Below are 27,360 nucleotides of genomic sequence, written 5' to 3' on the forward strand. Positions count from 1 at the left end.
GGGTGGGACACCTGCATTAGGAGGTGTGTGTGCGTGCTTGTGCACCGTGGCCTTTAACTTGCCGTAAGGAACAGTTTTATTTGTCGTGAGGCAAGTTCCTACTCGGCCCAGCATGCCTCAATCAAGAACTCTCTCTCTCTCTCTCTCTCTCTCTCTCTCTCTCTCTCTCTCTCTCTCTCTCTCTCTCTCTCTCTCTCTCTCTCTCTCTCTCTCTCTCTCTCTCTTCCCTTCTGACTTCTTTGGTCTCTCTCTGTCTCCCTTTGTCCCTCTCCCCTTTGTCTCTATTTTTTCCCTGTCTCTCTTCTACCCCCTTTCTGTCTCCTTTGGTCTCTGTGTCTCCCTTGCCACCCCTCCCATTTTCTCCCTCTCAGTCCCTGGATGTTTCCCTATGTGTCTCTTATTTCCTCAGCCTCCCTCTGTCTCTCTCCTTCCCTCTGTCTATTTTCTTTCTCTGTCTCACTCTGTATCCATTTTTTTCCTAGGTCTCTCTCTCTCCTTTTCTTATCTCTTTCTTGTAGATCAGTTTCATTTAGAAATGATGTTTACTGCTGATCCGCTGGTGGGGTGTGTGTGTGTGTGTGTGTGTGTGTGTGTGTGTGTGTGTATAGATATAAATGGATGGATGGATGGAAAAACCCCAACACACACACACACACACATTTGTCTATATCTATCTATTCATCTGTCTGTTTCTCCCTCTGTCTAGACACCAGTGCTCTTTTCCTCTAACACCAGCTCTTTCTCTACTTCACATTTGTTAATAACAGCATTCTCTCATCTAAAGACCAACCCCAAAAAAAATTCCTGCTTTAACCATTAAACATTGTTTCCCATCTCTCTCACGCACACACACACACACACACACACACACTACTACTTTGATCCAGTGGGAGATTAAATTGGGAACAGTGGTATCATGTTGTGTGTGTGTTTAGTTTGAGGACGGCGGTGTTTGGATGGCAAGTGTTTATTAAACATGGTATATTCCATACGATGTGAAGTGTGTGTGTGTGTGTGTAAATCCTTTGATATAAATGTTATAATTGATGTTATGCAAGTTGCTGTAGGTTGATAACAACTACACTTTGTGTAATCCTGATTACTTCCCCTGAGCGCTTCTGTTATACTGAACTTCCTGTCCTCTCATCCTCGCTTCCTTTTGCCAGTATTGAGGTGAGAGTTGATGGAGGAATGCCAGCAAGTGAGAGATCAAACGCTTTGTGTGTGTGTGTGTGTGTGTGTGTGTGTGTGTGCACTGTTTGCTTTCTCGTGTCCTTTTGATCTTTCGTTCCCATACTGGTATCACCGAATCTTTCCACACACATGTCCCATGGGTGCCGTCTCTTTTCACGATCACGGAAACAAGTTGAAAGTAGTTAAGGTACAAATTCATAGCTAGTGGAGCTTTTATTGTTTAGATTTCTCTCTTTTTCCACCCATCATTCCTCAAAAACCAAACACAGTGTATCTAAAGCTTTAGATTTTGTCCACTGGCTGATTTTAGTCGTGTGTACGGCAGGCACCTTTTTTCTACACTCGCAACATCCATCACCTTCACACTCCCCAACGATATCCATCGGGACAACCTACATTATCTGCTGCATATACCTGTAGCAACCATTTTCATCACCCCAACTGACCATCTCCATTATGCCAACCAACAAGCTCCATCACACCAACCAACATTCTATATAACATACGCCCACAACAAGAAGCTTTCATCGACATTACAGTAATATGACGCAGCACACAGTGAAACGAGACAACGTTCCTCCAGAACCCTGGTGCTATTTCACACAGTATAGAGCCACATAACAGAACACAGAGCTGAGGACTGAAGTGTCCCCGCCACAAAGTGCAAACAGACAACACCAGACAGTGTAGGAAAGATACACAAAAGAGAACTGTAAACAAAGGTACTTGTAAACACACAGTGGTGCAAAATAGCAACAGCAGCAGTAGAGTAGATGTGCAAAACAGGATGTAAACAGTTGTAGTATCATATGGGTGGTGCTGAAGATATGGATTTGTGACACGGTTGAGTTTTGTAACAGTTCAGTAAAACACTTTTTTGTGTGTGTGTGTGAGTTCAGTTGTGCGTGTTGCTCCATCACTGTTACACACATCACCAACCAACAATCTCTACTACATGCACCCACAACAGCGATCTCAATCATACCAACCAACCATCTCCATCACAATCACCATTGTTCTATTACCCTACCCTACCATCCATCTCCTCCATCACACCAACTATCCATCTCTATCAGAATCACTATCATTCTGTTACATGCTGTACCAGCAGACATTTGCATCTCAATCACACCAACCATCTTTTCATTTTTTTTTTTTTACCCAAACTGTAACACAGAATGCAGAAGAGGCTACAATGCAAAGAAGATAGCTAAAGAGTGACCTCTAGTGGCTAAGAGAAGAACAGACAGATGGCTGAATAATAGAAGGCTGTTGCTGTCTGTATTGGAAGTGTGTTAGATCTTTGTGCAGCTCATCACGTGATGAACGGTTTTTTGACTGACAGTGGCACAGAGTTAATTTCTCGTTCCTGTTACGCAGGCGAAGAGGGCGGTGCAGAGAGGAGCTACAGCCGTGATCTTCGACGTGTCGGAAAATCCAGACGCCATTGACCAGGTGAGTCAGGAATCTCTCTTCTTCTCTTCCTTTCTCAGTATCGTTTTTTTCCTGTTTGTACACTACTACAGTACTGCCCACACTTTCAAATAATAAAATAACTCCTTAAATACATCTGTAGAATAGGAGAAAATATAATAAGCAAAATGTTAAGTACTTATATTGGGACACTTGATGTTTCCACCTGTATGTGGTTTTTCCCAAAACTCTTGGAGACCTACAATTGTATAGGAAACCTTCAGATGTTTTAGAATCAAATTTTTTTCTCACTCCTGCTAGGTCCTCCTCATCATTTCCTCTTCCTTCATCTTTTTATTTTCCATTCCCATCATTTCTCCTTTCTCCCTTAATCTCTCTCATCTCATCTCATTGTTTCTCTTTTTCTCTTCGAGTTTCTCAGTGTCTCAGTGAACATCGAAATTCTCTCCCTAACTGATACCCTTTCTCTGATTTTGGTGTCCAGCTGAACCAGCTCTCCGAGGACCCCCTGAAGAGGCCGGTGGTCTATGTTAAAGGAGCTGATGCTGTTAAACTGATGAACATCGTAAATAAACAGAAAGTGGCACGAGCCCGAATCCAGCATCGCCCTCCGAGGGTGAGAACCTGCAATTACCATCGCTTAAATAATCTTTATATAAATAAGTTTATTCAAATTATAATCATATATTTTAAGCGCTAAACCAAATTTTTTTATATTTGGTCAGGATCATTATCTATAAATTGGTCACTATTGTTCCAGATCACATTCTCAAATTCATTCAATCAAATGACTTGAACAGATTCACACTCACTGGAACAGGATCTAAACCTGATTAAAATCAAATTCTTCATTAATTTGATTCAAATAGTTTCTTAGACTAATTTTATGTGACTTTATCAGAATCACATCCATCAGAATTTAAACCCATTAATTACCAATCTGTCCGAATCAGTTTATTAAAATCGAAGAAAAAGTATTAAATTCCCAATTATTTTATTTTATAAATGTATTTATTATATTATAATCACCCTGTTAGAATCACTTTCCCAATCCAAATCTGATCTTTATATATATATATTTTTTAGAGTATTCAAATCACTTTATCAGAATTGGAACCACTTTGTCAGTACAGGAACCACAAGAACCTTTATCAGAGATGGAACTCCGGGACCCCCTTGAACAGAAATTTTGAATCTTTATATATTTTTAGAATTGTATTATTAAACCATTGTATTAAAATCACTATCACAATAGGAATTTGCAGAACAGGATCCCCAGAAACCCCTTCAACAGAACTGGATCCACTTTATCAAAACAGGAACCCCACGTATCAGAGAGGGAACCTCTTTAGTTATAGTCTTAGTTTAGTTATAAACACACACCATTCACCTTGACTGTTGATTTCTGTAAAGCTGCTTTGAGACAATGTCTGTTGTGAAAAGCGCTATAGAAATAAACTTGACTTGACTTGATAGTCTAATCACTTTGTCAGAAGAGGAAACACAGGAACACCTCAGAAGCAGGACACTGGGCTATATCTAAAGTGGTTCCAGTCCTGATAAACAATCACATTGCTAGAGCAGGAACCACATTTATCAGAGAGGAAACCTGTTTAGTCATAGTCTAATCACTTTGTAAGTACCAGGAACCCTTTTCCTCATAGCCGAACCACTTCATTAGAACAGGAACCCTTTTACAGAACTGGAACCACTTTACCAAAGCAGGAACCCCTTTCTCAGAACATGGACCACTTTAGGCATCGCCTAATTACTTTGTCAGAGCAAGAACCCCATCAATCTGAACCGGGACCTTCTTTTTTAGAACAGGAACTCCTGTTTTAGAGTAGGAACCACTTTAGTTGTAGTCCAATCACTTTGTCAGAAGAGGAAACACAGAAACACCTCAAAAGCAGGACACTGTTTATCAGGACAGGACCGATCACATTGCCAGAGCAGGAACCCCGTTTTTCAGAGCAGGAACTGCTTTACCAGAACAGGAACCACTTTATCAGCTTCTCAGTCACTTGAAAGCAGACTGCTGTCCGAAGTAAATCACAGTTTCAGAATTACTTTGAGATTTGTGTTTATTTGATATAAATCACTGTATCTAATATTTGTTAATACACAGTGTTTAATGTCTTCAACGTAACGCAGGATTCAATCAGTAAACTGTCACATTGCTTGCAGCCCACCGAGTACTTCGACATGGGGATTTTCCTGGCGTTCTTTGTGGTGGTGTCTCTGGTGTGCCTCATCCTCCTCATCAAAATCAAACTGAAGCAGAGACGCAGCCAGGTACCGTCTACGTTATCAACAAACGCATTGGCCCACATTTCGCACTTCACTTTCGCAGGGCAAAAATCCAACCGTGTTTTGTCTTCTGATCCAGAGCTCTATGAACAGGATGGCCATTCAGGCTCTGGAGAAAATGGAGACCCGGAAGTTTAAGGCAAAGGTTAAAGGTCAGCGCGAGAGCAGCTGCGCTGCGTTGGATTCTCTGAGTAGCAGCTCAACGTCAGACTGCGCCATCTGTCTTGAGAAATACATGGACGGAGAGGTGAAGGTTTTTATGTATGCAGGACTATAAGGGAGTCACATTTTGCCTTTTCACAGGTGCCTCTGGGCTGATGAGGGCAGAGCTTGATGGGCTTTTATTTATATATATATTTTAAAAACCAGCTGTCAAAAATTGCTTCCAATAATTTGTATTTATAATGTCATTGATTTATTCATTTAAATGAGTAGGGGAAAAAATCTGACAAATCGGTCGACCTCTCCATATAAAATTAATCCAGCTGGAGATTATTAAACACCTTGTCTAATTCCATATTATCTTCTCGTCCACTACAGGAACTGAGGGTGATCCCTTGTGCGCATCGTTTCCATAAGAAGTGTGTGGATCCTTGGCTATTGCAGCATCACACTTGTCCACACTGCAGGCATAATATCATTGGTAAACCTTTAAACTTAAACCATGTACCTGTTTGTACCTTTTTTTTTTTTGTGTGTGTATACAAATATTAACTTTTGTTTTCCCACAGAGCAAAAGAAAGGAAACCCTGGACCCGTTTGCATGGAACCAGGGAACCTGGGTCTCCACAGTCGACAGCCAAGGGTAGTTCTTCCTGTTCATTACCCAGGGAGAGTGCACCGAGCCGGGCAAGTGACTGCGTTTCCAACTCGGACTACCATTGATCCTCATGGGAACCCCATTACTGTGTTAACAGTGGACCAACATCCAGATCAGAACCTTTACCCTGCGCAGTCTAATTTTATTCGGAGTTACCACGGGATGAACCCTCACCACTGCACCTTAGAGCATCGAGCACTTCCTTACCCCCAACCACATGCGTTCAAGCGCCCCAAATTTACTCGCAACTTCTCTCGTGCTGCTTGTTTCTCGCAGTATGAGACCATGTATCAACACTACTACTTCCAAGGCTTGACATTTCCCCAGCAGGAAGCTCAGCCCCTTAGTGCACCCCACAAGGGCCACACTCGGTCCTTCCAACCTGGACTTCTGTACCCTACTTTGGTGCACATGGCGGCACCTTCCTCTTCACGACTAGTGGACTCCGGAAGTGCTTCAGGGCTCGGATGTTATCATGGACATCCTGGACGATCTGTATGTAGTGGTTATCTCGCGGATTGTCCTGGCAGTGATAGCAGCAGCAGTAGCAGCAGTTCAGGACGATGCCATTGCTCTTCCAGCGATTCAATGTTGGACTGCACGGAAGTGAGCAACCAGGGCGTTTATGGAAGCTGCTCTACTTTTCGAAGTTCTCTGAGCAGCGACTACGATCCGTACGTCTATCGGAGCAAAAGTCCCTGCCGTGGAGCGGCTGGAGAATCAGGTTCAGGATTCCCAGTGACTTCATCCGTTAACGACGAGGTATTGGCTCCTGTTTCAGGGGGTCCAGACTGCATTCTGCCTCCTGTTGGACCCTGCTACAATTCGGGGGACCAGCTATCGAATTGTAGCATTGAGCCGAACTGTAGTAGCCACTCATCACTGGAAACCAGGGAAATCACTAGCACTACCTCTCCCACAGCTTTAGAGGGACCTGTGGAGCATTGCGGGGAACAAGGGGCAGCATGCAGCTGCTGCTTTGAGGTTCCTCCTCTCAATGTGGAGCACAAAGGTCAGGAAGGAGCAGACGGGTTAGGACACTGCCGGCGAGGCGTCGAGCCTCAAAACGTGTCCGTTGCTTCCGCACAGACATTTTACGCTGCTAGCAACGAACTGATGTCACCTGCTGAGCATGTCAGCTACGAAGGACTGCCTTGCTGCTTTTACACGGAAATGAAAATCCACAGAGGAAGCGTCGGACGTTACGCTGAGGATTATTCGGTAAACGTACACTATGCCCAAACGGACAGCGACGGCGGCTGCTCAGGGCAAGGATGCTGCGAACTCGCTCAGCGGATTCCCATAATCCCCGAGGACACGGACTGCGAATTGGGCCTCGTTGCCGAGCCTCAGACAAACCTTCTGACCGGACAGAGTAGGACTTCCTTAGACACTAATCAAGGGTTTTTCACCTCAGGACAATGCAGAGGTCAAACATATCAACAGCAACAGAACAAGGAAGCACGAGCGCTGTTTTCGTCTCAGTTTAAAATAAGCAAATCTACAACCGAGGGCTCCGGCTTGTAAGGAGGGGGCATGAGGGAGGACTAGAGCGGTCTCACGCTGACAAAGTTGATGAGAATTTGCACGTATTACAAATTGAGAATGGATTACTTTTGAGATGGGATGGAGTTTTATGGTAGATACGACAGTGTTTTAGTGCCATGTTTAAAAAATCTATATGTATATAAAACGTGAATAAAATCGTAGCAGTACGAGATTAAAGTAGCAATAATTTGAGAAAAATCACAGAATTTCGAGAAACGTTTTGCTGTTTTGAATAGAATGGGTGTGGAGGAGTTGGTTAAATTCTACTTTAGGATGGGATTTAGCAGTAAAATTCTTTCTTTTGGCGCATCAGCACAGATTTATAATTAATAAACCGACAAGCGGCTCTGTAGGAAACATCATTTATTCAGAAGAAAGAAATCGGACAGCCATTGAGGAAATTGCCTCTTTTTTTTGCAGTCTATAATGGTGACCAGTGGTGGACTCCAAAGATGATGGATGATGGTTATGAGGAGGATGATGATCAAAGAAATTGACCCCGAAGAAGTTGAACAACGCGTTGTGACATAGATTGACACATGATACGATTTTATTCTCGTAAGCGTAGATTTTTATAACGTGGCACTAAAACGCAGTTGTACATCGAAGTGTTTCCTCCATTAAATTTCATCTCGCAAAGTCATGAAGTGTACTTCTGAAATGGAAATGATTTTTCTATTTTTCGGTTTTGAAAGTGTCTCTTTTTGTTAGTTTTTTCATTCGCTCTTCATTCCTGTGGCTTTCAGAATCCTTGCCACTTTGACTAACAGCCTAAAAAAGAAAACACACACCACATGCGACATGAGGGGTTTTAATTCCAAACCACGACCGTGTTTCGAAATTTTGAGGTACATTCAGATTACAAGTACGTCGCATTTTAGAACCGTCTTTCCATAATTATGGATAAAAATCAAACCAAAACCGAACATTTCAGAGGGACCTGGGTGCAGACTGTCTACCACGTCCTCCCATCTCACCTTGTCCTCTCCTTTTATCTCTCTCTCTCTCTCTCTCTCTCTCTCTCTCTCTCTCTCTCTCAGGGTCACTGCCTCATTAGTATAGAAACAGACCAAGATATTAATACTCTTATTTGAAAATTATCTATAAACAGGAGACTACTGAGCCGTCTGTACTACACACCAAAGCTTAGCTAGTCTCCTTCTAGCAGTTCAACAGTTTCTAGATCAAGAAAAAATAAAAAACACCCCTTACAGTTAGACAGAAAAGGCCAAAGTATAACGGTTTAAGACACAAATGCAGTTTTCTGTGAGTTTTTATTTTTTATAAAAACCTTAAATTTATTATAAAATGACATCACGATCTCGGCCACACACCTCCAGGCCTTTTTTTTTTTTTTTTATAAACAGAATATATGCTTAATTGTTTCTATGAAATGTACCCATACGGCTTTCACAGGCGGTCGTGCTGTAACACACACACACACACACACACACACACACACACACACAGTGTAATCTTGCCTTCGGTAGATTTCTGTACTGCAAATGAATATAGCATTTTTTTGGGGTACTTGAGTCACTATTTAATTTTGTATTGTCTGTAGCACTTAAGAAGATTGTATAAAAGGACATATGTACAAATATTAATATTTTGTAAATATTTTTTTTTTCAAAGATATAATTATTTTCTCCATCATTTTCATTCTGCAGACGTTAAGCAGGCTCGAGCAGACGCCGTGTATATTTCTCTATCTGTATAGCAGCACATTTCATAAATGGAAATATGTTCTCTGAATATTTATTGACTAATATATTTATCTGGAAGCCATGTCTTATGTTCAGAGTATCTGAAGAAGTTTTGTTTTTGTTTGCTTTGGAGATCACTAATATGAAAACGTTGTATATACATGGTAATTAATTGCACACAAGATGATTAAATATCCTATGACCAAAAACTGCTTTTACGATTTTTAGTACTTTAGTTTTGTTTTTGTAACAAAGTGTACAAAGATTTGGAAAAAAAATTATATGGTTTTATTCAACTGACGACTTGTTTCTTTGTGTGCTTTTTATTGTATATTCATATTGAAAAATCTTCCTTTACAGGCTGACTGACCAAAAGTAAGTGCACTATCGTTAGGGGGCGCCACAGCGGCTCATCCGTCTCCATACCCCCTGTCCTCTACATCTGCATGTCTTCCCTCACCACATCCATATACCTCCTCCTTGGTCTTCCTCTTTTCCTTCTTCCTGGTGTCTCCATCCTCAGCATTCTCCTACTAATATACCCATGTCCCTCCTCTGCACATGTCCAAACCATCTCATTCTCACCTCCCTCACCTGGTCTCCAAAACATCCTACATGCGCTGTCCCTCTAATAAACTCATTTCTAATCCTGTCCATCGTCGTCACTCCCAACAAACATCTCAACATCTTTAGCTCTGCTTCCTCCAGCTCCACCTCCTGTCTTTTACTTAATGCCACTGTATCTAATCCATACAACATCGCAGGTCTCACCACAGTCCTATAAACTTTCCCTTTCACTCTCACAGATACTCTTCTATCACAAATCACTCCTGCTATCACTCTTCTCCACCCAGTCCACCCTTCCTGCACTCTTTTCTTCACTTCTCTAACACACTCTCCATTACTTTGCACTGTTGACCTCAGGTACCTGAACTCCTCCACCTTCTCCACCTCTTCTCCCTGCAACCGCACCACTCCACTGCCCTCCCTCTCATTCACACACGTACTGTCTTACTCCTACTGACTTTCATTCCCCTTCTCTTCAGTGTGTACCTCCACCGCTCCAGGTTCTTCTCCACCTGCTCCCTAATCTCACCACAAATCACAATATCATCCGCAAACATCATAGTCCAGGAAGACTTCTGTCTGACCTCGTCCGTCAACCTGTCTATCACCACTGCAAACAGGAAAGGGCTCAGAGCTGATCCTTGATGCAGTTGAACCTCCAGCTATTCTGTCATACCTACTGCACTCCAACTGCTGTAATAGGAACCTCATTATACTACACAGTGTTAATACTAACTGAGATACAATATATCAATATCATACTAAATATCACCTTTGGATCACAATGGGACAGAACTAAGAACACCACTGCATAAGGCTGAACCTCCATTCCATGTGAATTTGGGGAAGATCTGAGAGTGGCAAAATTTTCACCCCAGAATAAAAACACAAAGGCTTGCTGTTTTTATTTTTAGACCAAAAATGTGACATTCTCAGATCTTCCCCGAATTCACGTGTTATGGAGGTAAAAACAATTACAGGGGTGCGCTTAGTTTTTTTCTTCGCAAGTCAAGTTGAGATTCAGTGGTCTGTGGAGAGGAAGCTAACTATACTACACAGTGCTATTACTAACTGATTCTCTGTACACTACAATGTCAGCTTTGCAGCATGCTGGAGCAAAACTAAGTGCACCTCCATATTATTTTTGACCTCACTAACGTACAGTATGAATTTGGAAAAGATCTGAGATCGTCAACTTTTCTGTCCAAAATAAAAACAGAAAAAAAAAATGTTTTTTTTGGGTGAAACCTTTTGACGTTTTCAGATCCTCCTGAAATTGAGATAGTTTGAAATAATGTAGCTTAGTTAATACAAGCACTGTGATAAAATGTTCCTTTTAGAGCATTTGAAGTGTCATGGAACATAACTAAGTGCACCCCTGTGCTGGAAATTACCTCCTTGATGTAGAAACAAATTTGGTGGAAAATCTGGGGTGTTCTCAGATCTTTCCCAAATTTACATGGTATTTTATGGAGGTAAAAAGTATTACAGGGTTGCACATAGTTTTGTTCTCTGATGCTCCAACATCAGTGCTAGTGCTAACTGAGCTACACTGGTTTACTATCAACTACCACTGTAGTAGATGGAATTTAGATTTTTGTGATGGAACAAAAATAAGTTGATATACAGTAGTATGGAACCATGGAGCTCACTATATATGCACTATATAGTATTGTGAGGTTCTTTCAGAGACTGATCTACAGTGTGGAAGTGTGTCAGATTGCATACCTGAGACATTTTAATATTGTTCCAAATCGTTATTGTTCTCGAACATTACCCCATCCTTCTACAGACCGGAGACATGAGCCTCAACCACTTTTGAAAGAGTCCCATGTTGGAAAAAGTTATGACAATGCTTTTATTAAAAAAAAAATAATAATTCATCAACCATCCCCTATATGAAAGAATCCTGAAATACACACATAAATGAACAGCCCAAGACAGATCATGTTTCTACTGCATATTGGATTATGATCCCAATGCCAGCAGCGATACCTGGGATGCATCCAACCTCCATGAACTTTTAACTAAGTACGAATGCAATTTTACTTCTATAGCGCTTTTTTTTTTTTAAACAATAGACATTTTCTGTTTCAGTTGTGGAACCAGGAGCTCCAGAGCAACTCCTAAATTCTCAGATCATTCTAGAGACAACTCCGATTCCTCCATGCCAGAGCCTTTAAATGTTCAATGATAAACAAACAGCATATCCGAATAATCGAGTAGCTAGTGCAGTCGTTCTTAAAGTGTGGGGCATTGCCCTCTAGTGGAAAATGAAGACATGACAGGTGGGGTGCAAGATTTTAACAGCAAGATTTAAATTTTTTTGTGTGTTCTTCATTAATCTTCATATATAATTTTCTCTATTAAAAATAAAGTTCATACACTCAGCAACCACAAACAAACAAATCATTAATGCAACCATCACTTAGAATATTTTACACAGCTACACTTTTGTTTTCTCTATTTTTGAACTTGTTGATTTAGAACTTGATATTTTGAATCTTGATGTATTACCATTTTTGGGGTGATGGAGAACCTCTTTTCGTGAACGGCAGAAAAAGTTATTGAGCTAATGTCAGAGGCATCGAACGTGATATAAGCTAAAGCAACACCAGAAAATCCTCTAAAGCCGATAAATACACTATACCAATCAAATCAACTCATTTTGTCGAGCTGGAAACATGCAACTCGCTGTGCTCCGGTTTTTGGCGTTTTGTCGCCCTCTAGTGGACATGCTCGTACATTACAGATAAATGATGAACGCTGGCAATAGTTTAAATCTGCCATTAAAGCTGTGCTGCATTCATTCATTTAAGTAAAAATTCCAATTAATTCCCAATGCATACTTACTATTTTCTCTGCTTGGTCATCTTTGAGATGAATGTGAATGCTGACTGCACCCCAGGAACCTCCTCACCTTCTCTCTACCTGACTTTACTAACACTGTGGCTGAATGAATCACCATAAAATCTAGTAGAACATCTTTCCAGAAGAGTGGAGCTTACTATAGCAGCAAATGGGGTCTAAATAGGGGATGGATGTCTTTATGGTCATGTGGTAACCTTCTGCCTGTTTTCTTGCACTAGTCAAATTAAAATTCAATTCAGACCTGCGTTTATGTTAATATAATATTTTAATGAAAAAAATTCTATCAGGTTTTGTGTGTATTTTAACAACTCAGCGTCTTTCAGTTCTCAGAGCTGAGCACCAACCCGGGAGCTGTAGACGTCTTTTTCTCAGCCTTACGCATCCTTCAGGAACAAACTGAAGCTTCACACTGAGATACGTTTCATTTCTGACCAAGTTTATCTTTTAAACATGATCTGTAAATGGTCATGATTTCTGTGGAGGTTCTGCATTACTCGATTGCACATATAGCATTGTGTCCATAATGTTTGCAGAACTTGTCCACGCAGAGTTTTTCTCTCAGGAATCATCAGCTTGTATCCCCTCTGTGTGTACATGGAACGCTCCATCTCTGTGTGTGTGTGTGTGTGTGTGTGTGTGTGTGTGTGTGTGTGTGTTTATGTGCAAGACACCCATCAAAGCTTGAACCCTGAATGGAGAGCGACGATTCCTCCGCTGAGATTAGTGTACTGCGCTCGCGCGAAACCCACGTCCTCGATCATTTCTTTAAATGTTTCCTGTTAAAAATAAATAAAAGCAGGAAAAAATAAGAAATATATTAAAATATGAATTTCTGAAGCAGCAGCTTTTTTTGTGCAGGATTCAGCATGTAGACACGTGAAGTCTCTGGAGACTGGTGGAGGCTTGCACATGTCTGGCCATCAGAGTCAGCACAGACTTTTTATTCATTTACTTATGTAGAAGTACATGAATATACACACACACACACACACACACACACACACACCAACAAATCATGCATCCATAGGATTATCCATCCAACATATAAACGAATCATTCATCAATAAAACTATCCATCAAGCCATCCTTTCAACAAAACAGATCCATCTGTCCATCTAAACCAACCAACCAACCAATCATCCATCTATCTATCCATACAACAGCCAAACCATCCATTCATCAAACCACCCACTCTTCACTCCATCCATCCAGCAAACCAACCATCCATCCAACAGGTAAACCATTCCTCCTCCATCCCTCCATCCAACAAACTAACCAACCAACCAACCAACCAAGCATCCATTCATCAAACAGGCAAACCATCCATCCATCCATCAAACAAACCACCCATCCATCAAACAAACCACCCATCCATCTATCCATCCATCCATCCATCCATCAAACAAACCACCCATCCATCAAACAAACCACCCATCCATCTATCCATCCATCCATCCATCAAACAAACCACCCATCCATCTATCCATCCATCCATAAAACCAAACAAACATCCATTTATCAAACAGGCAAACCATCCATCCAATAATCCATCAATCCATCCACCAAACCAACCATCCATCCATCCTACTATCGAACAATGCATCCAAATAAACCACCCATCCATCTATCAAACAAATCACACATCCATCCATCCACCTGAAAACACTAAACTAGAGAACACTGATTTTCCATGAGGAATATTCAGTATCAGGCTGTAGCAGTCCTGCACAGTTACCTGGTCTGGAAACTTGCGGATGCTCTCCACCAGATACTGATACGACTTCCAGTCCCCTGCAATCACCTCACCTAGAACTGGAATCATCTGGAAACTGTAGGCATCATAGAGCCTGTGGAACATCACCACCAACATCATTAACACGGTGTAACTGACACTTAAACCAACCAGACACATCGAGTGACACCAAAACCTGGGGGAGTGACAACTGACCTGGAGAGAAGAGGATTCGACACTTTACTGAACTCTAAACACAGGAAGCGTCCACCTGGTCTGAGCACACGCAGAGCTTCCTGAAGGGCCTACACACACACACACACACACACACACACACACACACACACACACACACACACACACACACAGCATTAGACTACAGCTTCATAGAGAAATAAAGTAGTTATTAATGGAAATGGTCTTTACTTGCTCAATGTGAGTGACGTTCCGGATGCCGAACGCGATGGTGTAAAGATCAAACTTATCGTCGTCGAATGGAAGCTCCTCTGCGTCACCCACCACCCACGACAAACCTGCACACAACACACACACACACACACACAATACACACAACTATCATTAAATAGGTGCTGGTCAGCTTGTAGGTGTTTAAATAACAACATTACACATATTGGGTATTGTAACCTACAGAACAACAAAAAGATACAGCAACACAACTACTACACAACACAAGAGAATAGAACTACTACACAACACAAGAGAATAGAACAACTACACAACACAAGAGAATAGAACAACTACACAACACAAGAGAATAGAACAACTACACAACACAAGAGAATAGAACAACTACACAACACAAGAGAATAGAACTACTACACAACACAAGAGAATAGAACTACACAACACAAGAGAATAGAACTACTACACAACACAAGAGAATAGAACTACTACACAACACAAGAGAATAGAACTACTACACAACACAAGAGAATAGAACTACTACACAACACAAGAGAATAGAACAACTACACAACACAAGAGAATAGAACTACTACACAACACAAGAGAATAGAACAACTACACAACACAAGAGAATAGAACAACTACACAACACAAGAGAATAGAACAACTACAACACAAGAGAATAGAACTACTACACAACACAAGAGAATAGAACAACTACACAACACAAGAGAATAAAACTACTACACAACACAAGAGAATAGAACTACTACACAACACAAGAGAATAGAACAACTACACAACACAAGAGAATAGAACAACTACACAACACAAGAGAATAGAACTGCTACACAACACAAGAGAATAAAACTACTACACAACACAAGAGAATAGAACTACTACACAACACAAGAGAATAGAACTACTACACAACACAAGAGAATAGAACAACTACACAACACAAGAGAATAGAACTACTACACAACACAAGAATAGAACAACTACACAACACAAGAGAATAGAACAACTACACAACACAAGAGAATAGAACAACTACACAACACAAGAGAATAGAACAACTACACAACACAAGAGAATAGAACTACTACACAACACAAGAGAATAGAACAACTACACAACACAAGAGAATAGAACAACTACACAACACAAGAGAATAGAACTACACAACACAAGAGAATAGAACAACTACACAACACAAGAGAATAGAACAACTACACAACACAAGAGAATAGAACTACTACACAACACAAGAGAATAGAACAACTACACAACACAAGAGAATAGAACTACTACAACACAAGAGAATAGAACGACTACACAACACAAGAGAATAGAACTACTACACAACACAGAGAATAGAACAACTACACAACACAAGAGAATAGAACTACTACACAACACAAGAGAATAGAACTACTACACAACACAAGAGAATAGAACTACTACACAACACACAAATGCTATTACACAACACAACATAGAATAACCACTTTACAGCTACACAATATGATAGAATCAAACGACACAATAATTAAACAGTACTACACAAAACACAAAACAGACGTTCGGGACGTAACTCGTTCATTCTGTAGTATGATTTATTATAACTATAATGTTCCTATTATCATTTTTATCACAAGACTCTTCAATCAATCAACTCAGTTGATGTGAAAAGACTCGAATGTGACTCTCAGCACACTGATCTATTAATAGAATGATAATAATGACTTAAACACTGATTGATTTCTATTAGAATTATCCACAAGTCCAAAACCTTCTTTTCAACTACTTTAAACAAAAATGGTGTAAATGTGTGTGGTGGTGAGTTCGAGTCTGGAGTTTCTTCATCATTTATTCCTCTCTAAATGTTCTGCTTGATGTTGAACTGATGCTGAACTGTATGTTGGTGATCAGTAGATACACCAAGCGCCGATCAGAACACGTGTAAAACAGAGCGCTCGATCCTGATTGGTGACTCGCTGCGTGTTTCACTAGTTACGTTTTTATTCTCGTAAATAAAAAGCAACGACTGATTTCACTAAATGTAGTTGAGTAAAAAGTCAAATATTTGACTTTGAAATGTAGTGAAGTTACAGTCAAAATCTCCCCAAATAAAAATACAGATACATAAAAAAACTACTTAAGTAGAATTACATTTATTTGCATTTATTTTTTTTACTGTGCACCACTGGAATGGAATGGTGGTTTGTTTTAAAACGAAAATAAATAAGCAAATACACAATATGAACTCGGTCTGATGTAACAGCCGTTCAAGCTGTTACAGTGACACGGTACCTGAGGTGACTCCTGCGTTCTCCGCCCGCTCTTTCCCCACCTTCAGCATTTCTTTATTGATGTCACACACCACCGCATGAGATTCTGGAAGCTCCACTCTCTCCGAGCCGTAACCGCTGGAGATGTCCTGCCACGAAGGTGTCTGATTGGCCCGCGCTCTGCGACGCAGCTGTCTGTCACGCACCGAACGCGTGTAATTCAGGAAACGGAACGAGATGTCGCCTACACAGAACACACACGTTAATATTCAGTCTTATTCTATTTTCACTTTTTTAAGCCATGACAAATATTTCACTCATTTTTCATTTTTTATAGTTTGATACTGCATATGGATTAAATGTGTGTACCGGTGCCTCCAGCCGTGTCCAGCAGGCGTAACCCAGGCTGAGGATTCATCACACGCAGCAGTGTGTCCTTCCACAGCCGATGGATGCCCAGACTCATCGCGTCGTTCATCACGTCATACTTCTGAGCCACGCTTTCAAACACTTTATACACTGAGGGACACACACACACACACACACACACACACACACGTACTGCATATGACATCATTTTACTCAGTGACCTGTTTCATTCATACTGAGCAGCTAAGGTGTTAAGGGCCTTGCTCAGGGGCCCATGAGTTTAGCTTTGTAGGGCTGGTATTTAAACACACAAAATTCTGATCCTTAAGTCCTTAACCACTAAACCCTCCCTACCCTACCGCTTACCCCACCCACTAACCCCGACTAACACTTACCCCACCCACTGAACCCCTGGCTAACACTTATCCCACCCACTGAACCCCTGGCTAACACTTACCCCACCCACTGAACCCCTGGCTAACACTTACCCCACCCACTGAACAGCTGGCTAACACTTACCCCACCCACTGAACCCCTGGCTAACACTTACCCCACCCACTAACCCCTGACTAACACTTACCCCACCCACTAACCCCTGACTAACACTTACCCCACCCACTAACCCCCTGGCTAACACTTACCCCACCCACTAACCCCCTGGCTAACACTTACCCCACACACAGAATCTGTAAATAAAAATGTAATAAGGTATTAAATGCTGCTGTCTACTAGTTGTTTTAGATGTACAGATGTACTGCAGTGTGTACAGAGCAGCTGCCATGTACACAAACATTATCGATAAAGGGAATGTAAAATACTGAAGTTCTGAAATTCCGACTCAAGTCCATGTTTTTTAATTTCAACTTAATCTAGGGATGCTGCAGTGGCATGATGTGGCCACTAGATGGACTCGTTCCTTAAATATAAATAACTAGTATGTTGAAGAACCGCCGTGATGTGAATCAGAGAGCATGAAAGAGGTGGAAGGTCTCACACCTAGACTTTTATTTATCACCTTATACCATGGTCACTTCCCAGCAATAACAAGTTGTTCCACTTCAGTTTAATGGAAAAATCTCCCGTTAGCATGAAGAACGGCTTTACACGCTCTCAGCATCCTGACACTTCGTTCCTCCAAACATTCAGCTGAAATACTTCACCGTGTCTCTTAGAAAACTTGGAAAAGATGTTCTTCACTAGTCGGTGATTTTTTTCTTGTGATCCAGTTCATCCCAGAGCAGTTCAGTAGGATTCAGATGTGGTGACTGAGCAGGTCGTTCCATGATAGACATCACTCCAGACCACTCTCTAAATAACTCTTACAGAACTCAGACGCTTCGTATGCTTCATCGTCTTGTTTTATGGTGAAGTCGGTTCCAGTGAGCCACAGCCCAGACGCAAGTGAATCTGAAGTAGGAAATGGTTGCCATGTTGGTTCCTTTCAACCTTCCCTGCTCAAAAACATTAGGCTTCTACCTCCATGTGTGACTGTGAGGGTGAAGCAGTCTGATCACACCTTCTCTCCTGTTCTCAGTCTTACACAAGTTCTTCTCTTACAGACAAATAACTCACATTTGCACTCCACGGAATTTCTTCCACTCATTCAATGTTCAATTCTCATGTGTTTTCCCCTCCTGAGTTTATTGCATAGAAACAAAAGGGAGATGGACGTGTCTCAAAAACCATGAAAGACTCAATGTTTTCAAGCATCTCACAGGCTCTGGGTAGAAGTGTTGTAGGTGTCTATATACTTTACATACAATGAGTGAGTGGATGGATTTGAATTGAATTGAATTGAAGAAAGAAAGAAAGAATTGCAAGCACCAATAAAAGATAAAAGTATAAAGTTTACAATCACACATACATCCGTCTCTCTCTCTCTCTCCCCCTGTCCGTCCATCCATCCATCCATCCATCCATCCATCTCTCTCTCTCTCTCTCTCTCTCTCTCCCTATCTCTTTCTGTCTGCCTGTCTGTCTCTCCCTGTCTGTCTGTCTGCCCCTGTCTGTCTGTTTCTATCTCTCCCCCATCTCTTTTCTCCGTCTGTCTGTCTGTCTGTCTGTCTGTCTCTCACTCACTCCTCTCTCTCCCCGTCTGTCTCTGTTTTCTCTCTTTCTGTCTGTCTATCTGTTTTTCCTCTCTCTCCCTGTCTCCCTCTCTCTCCCTGTCTATCTGTTTTTCTCTCTGTGTCTGTCTCTCTCTTTCTCTTCCTGTCTGTCTATCTGTTTTTTCTCTCTCCCTGTCTATCTATCTTTCTATCAGTCTGTCTGTCAGTCTGTCTGTCTGTCTGTCTGTCTCCTTCTCTCTCTCTCTCTCACCTCTTTCTGCTTTCTCCTCCTCTGTCACCGCCTCGAACCCGAAATGGACGCTTTTCCCTCCCGACGCTGAGGTGTAGCTCCGCCATGTCCACCCTCCTGCCGAGCTCGGGGAGAAGGTAACGCGGTCTCCACACACGTACTTGCGGGTCGGAGCCGCGCACTGAAACGCTCCCCTCATGACAACTCTAAAGGACGCCGCCATCTTTGTTCTGGACTGATTGCGTCTGACGTCATAAACGCGCGACGGGCGCTCGAACGCTGATAATCAAAGAGCGCCGCTTTGTGGCTGGGTAGTGAGAGACTTATCAGTAACCTGGGATCAGATCTGATCTTTAGATATATTTCACTTTATTACAAACCTTTAAACACCATCACGTCATAGTATATTTAGCACATCAATTCAAAATTATTAAACAAACAAACAAATAAAAACAACCAAACAAAAAAACAAGACAGATTTTAAATTACAGAAAAATCGAAATGTCCCATAATAACATTACAAAATTGAATTTAATAATAAAATTATATTAATATATATTAATATTATAATTATAATAAAATTGAATTATATATACAATCACTGGCACTTATTAAAATAAAAAACAATAAAATGTCAACACATTAATAGATGAATAGTTAAAAAAACAATTAACTCATGAATATTCAGTTCAGTTCAATTCTTCCGAAACCTAAATGTGCAGGCATTTTTTTTGTGCATTTTCCTTAAAAATAATTTAAGATGGCATTTGTAAATCAGGCAATAAACTAGACATTACAGTGCCTGAAAGGTTGAAATGTAATATTGACTCTTATTTAGACAAACACTACAGGATACACTTCTGTAGATACTAAAAAAATTCAGCATTTAATTTATAAAATAGTTATTATATATTTAGGTCATGTCTGTATTAAATATGATTGCTTATGATATTCTCCAGTATGTGCTGTTTGGAGAATCTGTTGCACTGCATTATGAGATTACATGAATACACAGTGTATAGACTACAGAATAAACCACTCCAAATGCTGTACTGTGTAATGAATACAGTGTGGTCTAGGAGATGCTGATACTGATAGAGAAATCATACAATAAAAAACTTTGTCTAAATGTAACTCTCTACAAAAGTAGTATGTGTGTGTTATGTGGTCATATATGTAGATGTGTTATCATTCATACGAATAAGTACTTTACTACTTTTCCCCAGATAACCTGTGAATCCAAAAGCTCATGTATTCATGTTACAGAATGCTACAATGCATTCTCTCTCTCTCTCTCTCTCTCTCTCTCTCTCTCTCTCTCTCTCTCTCTTTCCAAGTATTTGATTAACATGATTGTTTAAATAATCGTCAAAGCATTTGAGAACCCTACATCATCAGTCCATCATGCACCATCAACTACTTTTGTTACCTTCATTCTAAACAGAGGGACAGCAGAATCCTGGGTGACTTTGTGTAACCCCATGCTGGAGTGAACCATTAATTCAGGACGTTTATAATCTGATGCTTCACACTGTACATGACTCTTAAACTCATGATCAACCTTGACTGGATAAATTCAGCATGCGACCGAAAGTACAGCAGTCAGTCAGGTGTTACGTCCAGGTCTAGGGTTAGACCACACACAGTCATTAGCTCGAACTGATACATTTATAATGGACCCGGAAATGAGAGGCACACAAAACCTGATCATCAAGAACTTTAAACAGATCTTCAAGAATTGGGTATTTAGGCATTGTTTAGGCAAATATGTATTGTTTTCAAGCTTGTCATGTACACTGAAAGTACTAAATGGAAAATGTAGATAGATAGATAGATAGATAGATAGATAGATAGATAGATAGATAGATAGATAGATAGATAGATAGATAGATAGACAGACAGACAGACAGACAGACAGACAGACAGACAGACAGACAGACAGACAGACAGACAGACAGATAGATAGATAGATAGATAGATAGATAGATGATAGATAGATAGACAGACAGACAGACAGACAGACAGATAGAGATAGATAGATAGATAGATAGATAGATAGATAGATAGATAGATAGATAGATAGATAGATAGATAGATAGATAGATAGATAGATAGATAGGGCAAGGACATACCTTTCCTTAAAACAGTACTATACTGTAGAAAACAGTGCATTATGGGAAATGTTCATGTGCAGTTTGCTGTTAACCGCATGTTGCTGTTACCGCATAATACTGTAAATATAATAAATACATTTATATAAATATAAATGTAAATCCAAACGGTAGTTTATATCAGGAAAAACAGAACCTGTGCGGCTTTATACTGACGATCTTGTTTGTGAGCAAAGACAATAGGACTCGTCATTCTGATGGGAATGAGATGTTCCTTGGGCAAAGGCTTATTTTTGACAGATGAACAAAGGTTTTAAGAAAAGCAGGGTTTTGAGAAATGCACTTACTGGTCTGTAAATATTAAGGATGATAATATGAGAAACGCTCCAAAGCGACTGAGAAAAACTGTAGTCTTTAAAGGGTAAAACAGTGTCTAGTCCGAGCTCAGAGCTGTTAAAGTATCAGTCAGTCCACTTGCATTGGTGCTGGAAACTAAACCCAAAGGATGCACACACAGTGCCAGACCAGAGGCTATAAGCTTCCTTACTTTTTATCCCTATTAGCCTTCTGTAAAAAAAAAAAAGAAAAATAAACTAAAGGACTTTAGGCATTCAAAGTGTTTCATCTGGTTAGATATGTTTGTGGTCAGTGTCTCATTTTTTAAAATGGTTGAATTTAATCAGAAGTAAAACCACTGACATGCTCAGAGTTCAGTTCTCACCCTTCTGTCACTCTCAGCTTGTGTTCAAAAAGCTTTAATGAGGGAACCGAACTCTGCACTCAGGTCCAGTTTCGGTTTCATCTGAATGGCAGCGTTTGTGGTCCTGATGAGACCTGATCCTCCAGAAGAGAAGAGAATCACAGAGTGTGAAACAACACCCTTCCCTCGGGTTTAAAGTCCTTTCAGACCGAATCTGCTCCAGCTGAAGTCTTTGTCAGGCTGTAAGACGAGACGATGGGACCTCCTTGACTCGGTCGTCTCGCACCGAGGGGGCTCTCGTCATCTCATGTTCTTCACTACATTAACACTGGAGGTTCATGAGTGTGAAGGTCTCGCTGGCTTTTCAGGGCTTTCTGCAGTGTGGGATCTGAAACGAGAAAGAAAAGACAGAGACTGCAGACTGAGTGGAACAGGAGAAACACATATATAGAGGAATGAGATGTAGATGTGTTGGAATGAATGAATGGTGTGAAAGTGGGTCAAAATAAAACTTTTTCATGAAAACAATTGTAAAGAAATTATAATAAATAAAGAATAAAGAATAAATAAAAAAAGAGTTTTACCATAGAGTGAGATCATCCTGAATTTTACAGTGTTGTCTTTTTATTTTATTTATAAAAGTACAGAATGCCTTGTAACTGTATCTATCTATCTATCTATCTATCTATCTATCTATCTATCTATCTATCTATCTATCTATCTATCTATCTGTCTGTCTATCTATCTATCTGTCTATCTATCTATCTATCTATCTATCTATCTATCTATCTATCTATCTATCTATCTATCTATCTATCTATCTATCTATCCTGCAAAGGTTCTTCATTAGTCCCTGAAAAGGCACCAATCCATTTGTCAGTAGGGGGCGCTACAGTACGCATAATTATTAGGCCAACCAGCTCTTCGGAAGAGGAATCAATCATAAAACTTCCATCTTCATTGTCCAAATGCAGACGGCAAAAAAAGAAAAAAAAAACAACTAATGAATGTTCTGGACTTGTCAGCAGTACTGAATCTCGTGTACTCAGTACTCGTGTCAGTCTGCATTTGCACACAGCAGCTTATTTAGTGCTACTGTTACTGTTTTCGGTTTTGTTATCCTCACACTTCATTACATTCCATACAATTTGACGATTTTGCACTATTTTTAACTACCACTTGATCTTTATGTAATGCATATATACAGGTGCATCTCAATCAATTAAACATCATTGAAACGTTTATTTATTTCTGTAATTCAATTCAAAAAGTGAAACTGGTATCTTGTATACACTGGCGATCAAAATTAGAGAACAATTTATAAACAATTGAACAATTCTGAAATAATGTCATCTTCACTGCTCAACAGTTGAAGGAGTTTTTGTCCTGTCTATACCATGCTACCAGAACACCTTTTCCACAAAATAACTAAGGCATTTAAAAAAAAACATTATTTTGCAGAAAACAAGCTGATCAAAATTAGAGAACAACAAAATTTTCTGAAGGTTACAACAGTCAGCAATTAGTAGGAAGTGTACAGGCATCTGCTCTGAATGACTTCAGCACATCTGCAGCCACAGGACAGCACTGGTCTCTCACACTGCTCTGGTGGGATTTTGGTCTACTCTTCTTCCAGTCTTCTCCACAGTTCGGTGACTGTAGTGGGTTTCTTGGCCATAACTTTGTCGCCAAGGATGTTCCAGAGGTTCTCTATTGGGTTGAGATCAGGACTCTGGGCAGGCCATGTCATTATTTCAATGTTTTCAGTTTCAAGGAACTGCTTTACCCGTTTTGCTGTGTGACATGGAGCGTTGTCCTGCATGAGCACTGCGGGCTGATTGGGTGATGAACGCAGGGAAGGAACCATATGTTGTTGAAGAAGGTTCTGATAAACATTTGCATTCACTCTGCCATGTAGCTGTATAAGAGGCCCAACTCCTGCTGCAGAAAACATGCCCCAAACCATGACACTTCCTCCTCCACTTTTCACTGACTTCTTTACACACTTTGGGTTCAGTCTTTCTCCAGTTTGTCGCCAAACATAATGTTTCCCATCGGACTTAACTTAAATTAAACTTGCTTTCATCACTGAAGTGAACTTTGGACCAGTTCTCCTCTGTCCACACAACATGCTCCTCTTAAAGCTTAGTCTAGGGTTTTGATTCTTTCTGCTAATGAGAGGTTTGGTCACTGCAGAGTGGGCTTTTAGTCCAAATGCTCTTAAACGTCGAGGCACTGTATGACGAGACAGATCCTTACCCTGCTCAGCGCTGAACTGGTGAGCAATTCCTGCTGCAGTGTGGAAACGATTGCCCATTGAGATCCTCCGCAGTATCCTGTCCTCTCTTGTATTTGTCTTCCGTGGACGACCAGCCTTCTTGGCGGACTTGAATGAGTTTGTGATGTTGTAAAGATTCAATATTCTTGAAATCAGATTTGGAACGACCAACTTGTCTTGCTATGGCTGATAGGGTCATCCCTTTGGCCTTCATCTGGACAACCTGCTGCCGAAGGCTATCAGTCACTTTAGAACGGCCCACCACCCAGGGGTTGACAGATAATAAAGGAAATTAGCACCAGGTGCCAGATTAACACCAATAACTGGGAGGTATCTGAAAGTGTTCTCTAATTTTGATCAGTGTGTTTTCTGCAAAATAATGTTTTTTTTTTTTAATGCCTTAGTTAATTTGTGGAAAAGGTGTTCTGGTAGCATGGTATAGACAGGACAAAAACTCCTTCAACTGTTGAGCAGTGAAGATGACATTATTTCAGAATTGTTAAATTGTTTATAAATTGTTCTCTAATTTTGATCGCCAGTGTAGATTCATCACACACACACTGATATATTTCAAGTGTTTATTTTGATCATTATGGCTTACAGCTAATGAAAACCCAAAATTCAGTATCTTAAAAAAAATTGAAAATTGTGAAGTTCTATATTGGAGACTCGTAGTGTCACACTCTGTTCAGCTCATTAAATCCAAACACCTGCAAAGGTTTTCTGAGTCTTTAAATGGTGTCTTAGTCTGGTTCAGGCTCCACAATCATGGGCAAGACGTAAGAAGACGATCATTGACACCCTGCACATAGAGGTTTTAACACAAAAAGCCCTCGCTAAAGAAGCTGCTGTTCACAGACTGCTGTATCCAAGCACATTCATGAAAAGTTAAATGGAAGGAAAAATGTGGTAGAAAAATGTGAAACGAAGCCCATTTAAGAAATTGGGGAGACTCACAAAGAGTGGACTGCAGCTGGAGTCAGTGCTTCAAGAGCCTCCACACACAGATGTCTCCATGAGCTACAACTGACACATTCCTTGTGTCAAACCACTCCTATACCAGAGACATCAGAGGTGTCTTACCTGGGCAAAGGACAACAAGGACTGGACTGTTGCTCAGTGGGCCAAAGTCGTCTTTTCAGATGAAAAAAAATTTGCATTTCATTTGGAAAACAAGGTCCCAGAGTCTGGGGAAAGAGAGGAGAGAAACAGAATCCAAGCTGCTTGAGGTCCAGTGTAAAGTTTGCAGAGTCAGTGGTGGTTTGGGGAGTCGTGTCATCTGCTGGTGTTGGTCCACTGTGTTTTGTCAAGTCCAAGGTCAGCACAGCCGTCTACCAGGAAGTTTTAGAGAACTTCATGCTTCCCTCTGCTGACCAGCTTTATGGAGATGCTGATTTGATTTTCCAGCAGGATTTAAAAAATTTCAAGAATTTTGGGCGCAGCCCCTCAGGTACCTTAGTGAATTCATCTAGACATTATGTAATTTTAATACTAATACTAATAAAGTGTTTTAAAAAATGTTTGTTAGTGAAAACACAGTTTAAAATGTTAATCCTAACGTTCCTGATGATTCGTTTCCACTGAAGATTTCCACGAATTTTAAGATAATCTGCAATTAGTTAGGTTCCAAATGAGAACCCGTGAATTTTTGAGGGTTGACTGTATAACAATGTTTGTGACAAGTAAAATCTTGAATCTTGAATCCTAATCTTCTGTCATTTATTACTATTTTTAGATTGTTTTATAGACTTGTTTTATTTTGACTGACAGACTGATCCAATGAAGAAATTGTGATATTAGAGATTGAGATAAATGAAGTATATGATACAGATATACAGCGATCAGGCATAACATTATAACCACCTGCCTAATATTGTGTTGGTCCCCCTTTTGCTGCTTTACAGTCGTGACCCATCAAACATAAACACCATGAATTTCTTCAGCAGTTTGAGCTACAGAAACTCGTCTGTTGGATCGGACCACACGGACCAGCCTTCGCTCTCCATGTGCATCAATGAGCCTCGGCCGACCACATTCCCTGTTGCGGGTTCACCACTGTTTCTTCCTTGGAGCACTTTTGATAGATACTGACTACTGCAGACCAGGAACATTTCACAAGAGCTGCAGTTTTGGAGATGCTCCAACCCAGTCGTCTAGACGTAACAACTCGTCAAACTCATTTGCCAATTTTTCCTGCTTCTAACATCAACTTTGAGGACAAAATGTTCACTTGCTGCCTAATAAATAAATCCACCCACTAACAGGAGCCATGATGAAGAGATGAGATCATGACCTGTAACTGTATGATTTCATGTGTTGTCCTGCTGCAACCTGATTGGCTGATTGGATCATTGCACTTGAATGAGCAGGTGCACTGGTGTTCCTATTAAAAGTATGCAGAATTCTGTATGTATAAATAAGTGACTTAAAGAATGTGTTTCATGTTGTGTTAATTTTTGTGTTTAGTGTTGTGTATGTGTGTGTCTGTAGGTGTGTGTGTGTGTGCGAGTGTGTGTGTGTGCGCATATGTGCTGATGAGTTGATAGACTGGATCAGCTACATGCTGAAAAATGTCTCACACACGTGACACATCAATACACTCTTTGTTTGGACTGTGACTGCGAGTCATTTCACAAGCATTCAGGAAAACACGAGTTCACTTTCAGAAACAAATCACTTTCTGCCCACACACACACACACAC

The 27,360-nt window shown here is 40.6% G+C and overlaps 2 protein-coding genes across 2 annotated transcripts in view; one reads left to right on the forward strand and one right to left on the reverse strand.

Annotated features, from left to right (window-relative positions):
* znrf3 (zinc and ring finger 3) overlaps positions 1–9,308 on the forward strand; it is a 63,934-nt gene extending 54,626 nt beyond the window's left edge. The window contains exons 3-8 of the mRNA XM_046841861.1: positions 2,575–2,649; positions 3,113–3,244; positions 4,816–4,923; positions 5,018–5,185; positions 5,479–5,581; positions 5,670–9,308. Of these exons, the coding sequence (XP_046697817.1) occupies positions 2,575–2,649; positions 3,113–3,244; positions 4,816–4,923; positions 5,018–5,185; positions 5,479–5,581; positions 5,670–7,285 (2,202 nt within the window). The 3' untranslated portion in view covers positions 7,286–9,308. The remainder of the gene's footprint in view (positions 1–2,574; positions 2,650–3,112; positions 3,245–4,815; positions 4,924–5,017; positions 5,186–5,478; positions 5,582–5,669) is intronic.
* A 3,388-nt stretch (positions 9,309–12,696) lies between these two features.
* Positions 12,697–19,829, reverse strand: coq5 (coenzyme Q5, methyltransferase). Its single transcript, XM_046841118.1, has 7 exons — positions 19,591–19,829; positions 17,272–17,421; positions 16,925–17,146; positions 14,609–14,715; positions 14,399–14,487; positions 14,186–14,297; positions 12,697–13,226 (listed from the first exon to the last, which is right to left on the reverse strand). The coding sequence occupies exons 1-7, from the start codon at positions 19,790–19,792 to the stop codon at positions 13,125–13,127; spliced, it is 984 nt and encodes a 327-aa protein (XP_046697074.1). The 5' UTR covers positions 19,793–19,829; the 3' UTR covers positions 12,697–13,124.
* Between the last annotated feature and the right edge of the window lie 7,531 nt (positions 19,830–27,360).

This window comes from Silurus meridionalis, chromosome 27, assembly GCF_014805685.1.
Source record: "Silurus meridionalis isolate SWU-2019-XX chromosome 27, ASM1480568v1, whole genome shotgun sequence".
Lineage (NCBI taxonomy): Eukaryota > Metazoa > Chordata > Actinopteri > Siluriformes > Siluridae > Silurus > Silurus meridionalis.

What these genes read in the sequence shown, in the direction of transcription:
- coq5 (XM_046841118.1), bottom strand. Translation starts at nt 19,792, where the DNA reads ATGGCGGCGTCCTTTAGAGTTGTCATGAGGGGAGCGTTTCAGTGCGCG. An exon ending in GGAGGAGAAAGCAGAAAGAG is followed by an intron (nt 17,422 to 19,590) that starts GTGAGAGAGAGA and finishes TGTGTCCCTCAG; the next exon opens with TGTATAAAGTGTTTGAAAGC. An exon ending in GAACGCAGGAGTCACCTCAG is followed by an intron (nt 14,716 to 16,924) that starts GTACCGTGTCAC and finishes TGTTGTGTGCAG; the next exon opens with GTTTGTCGTGGGTGGTGGGT.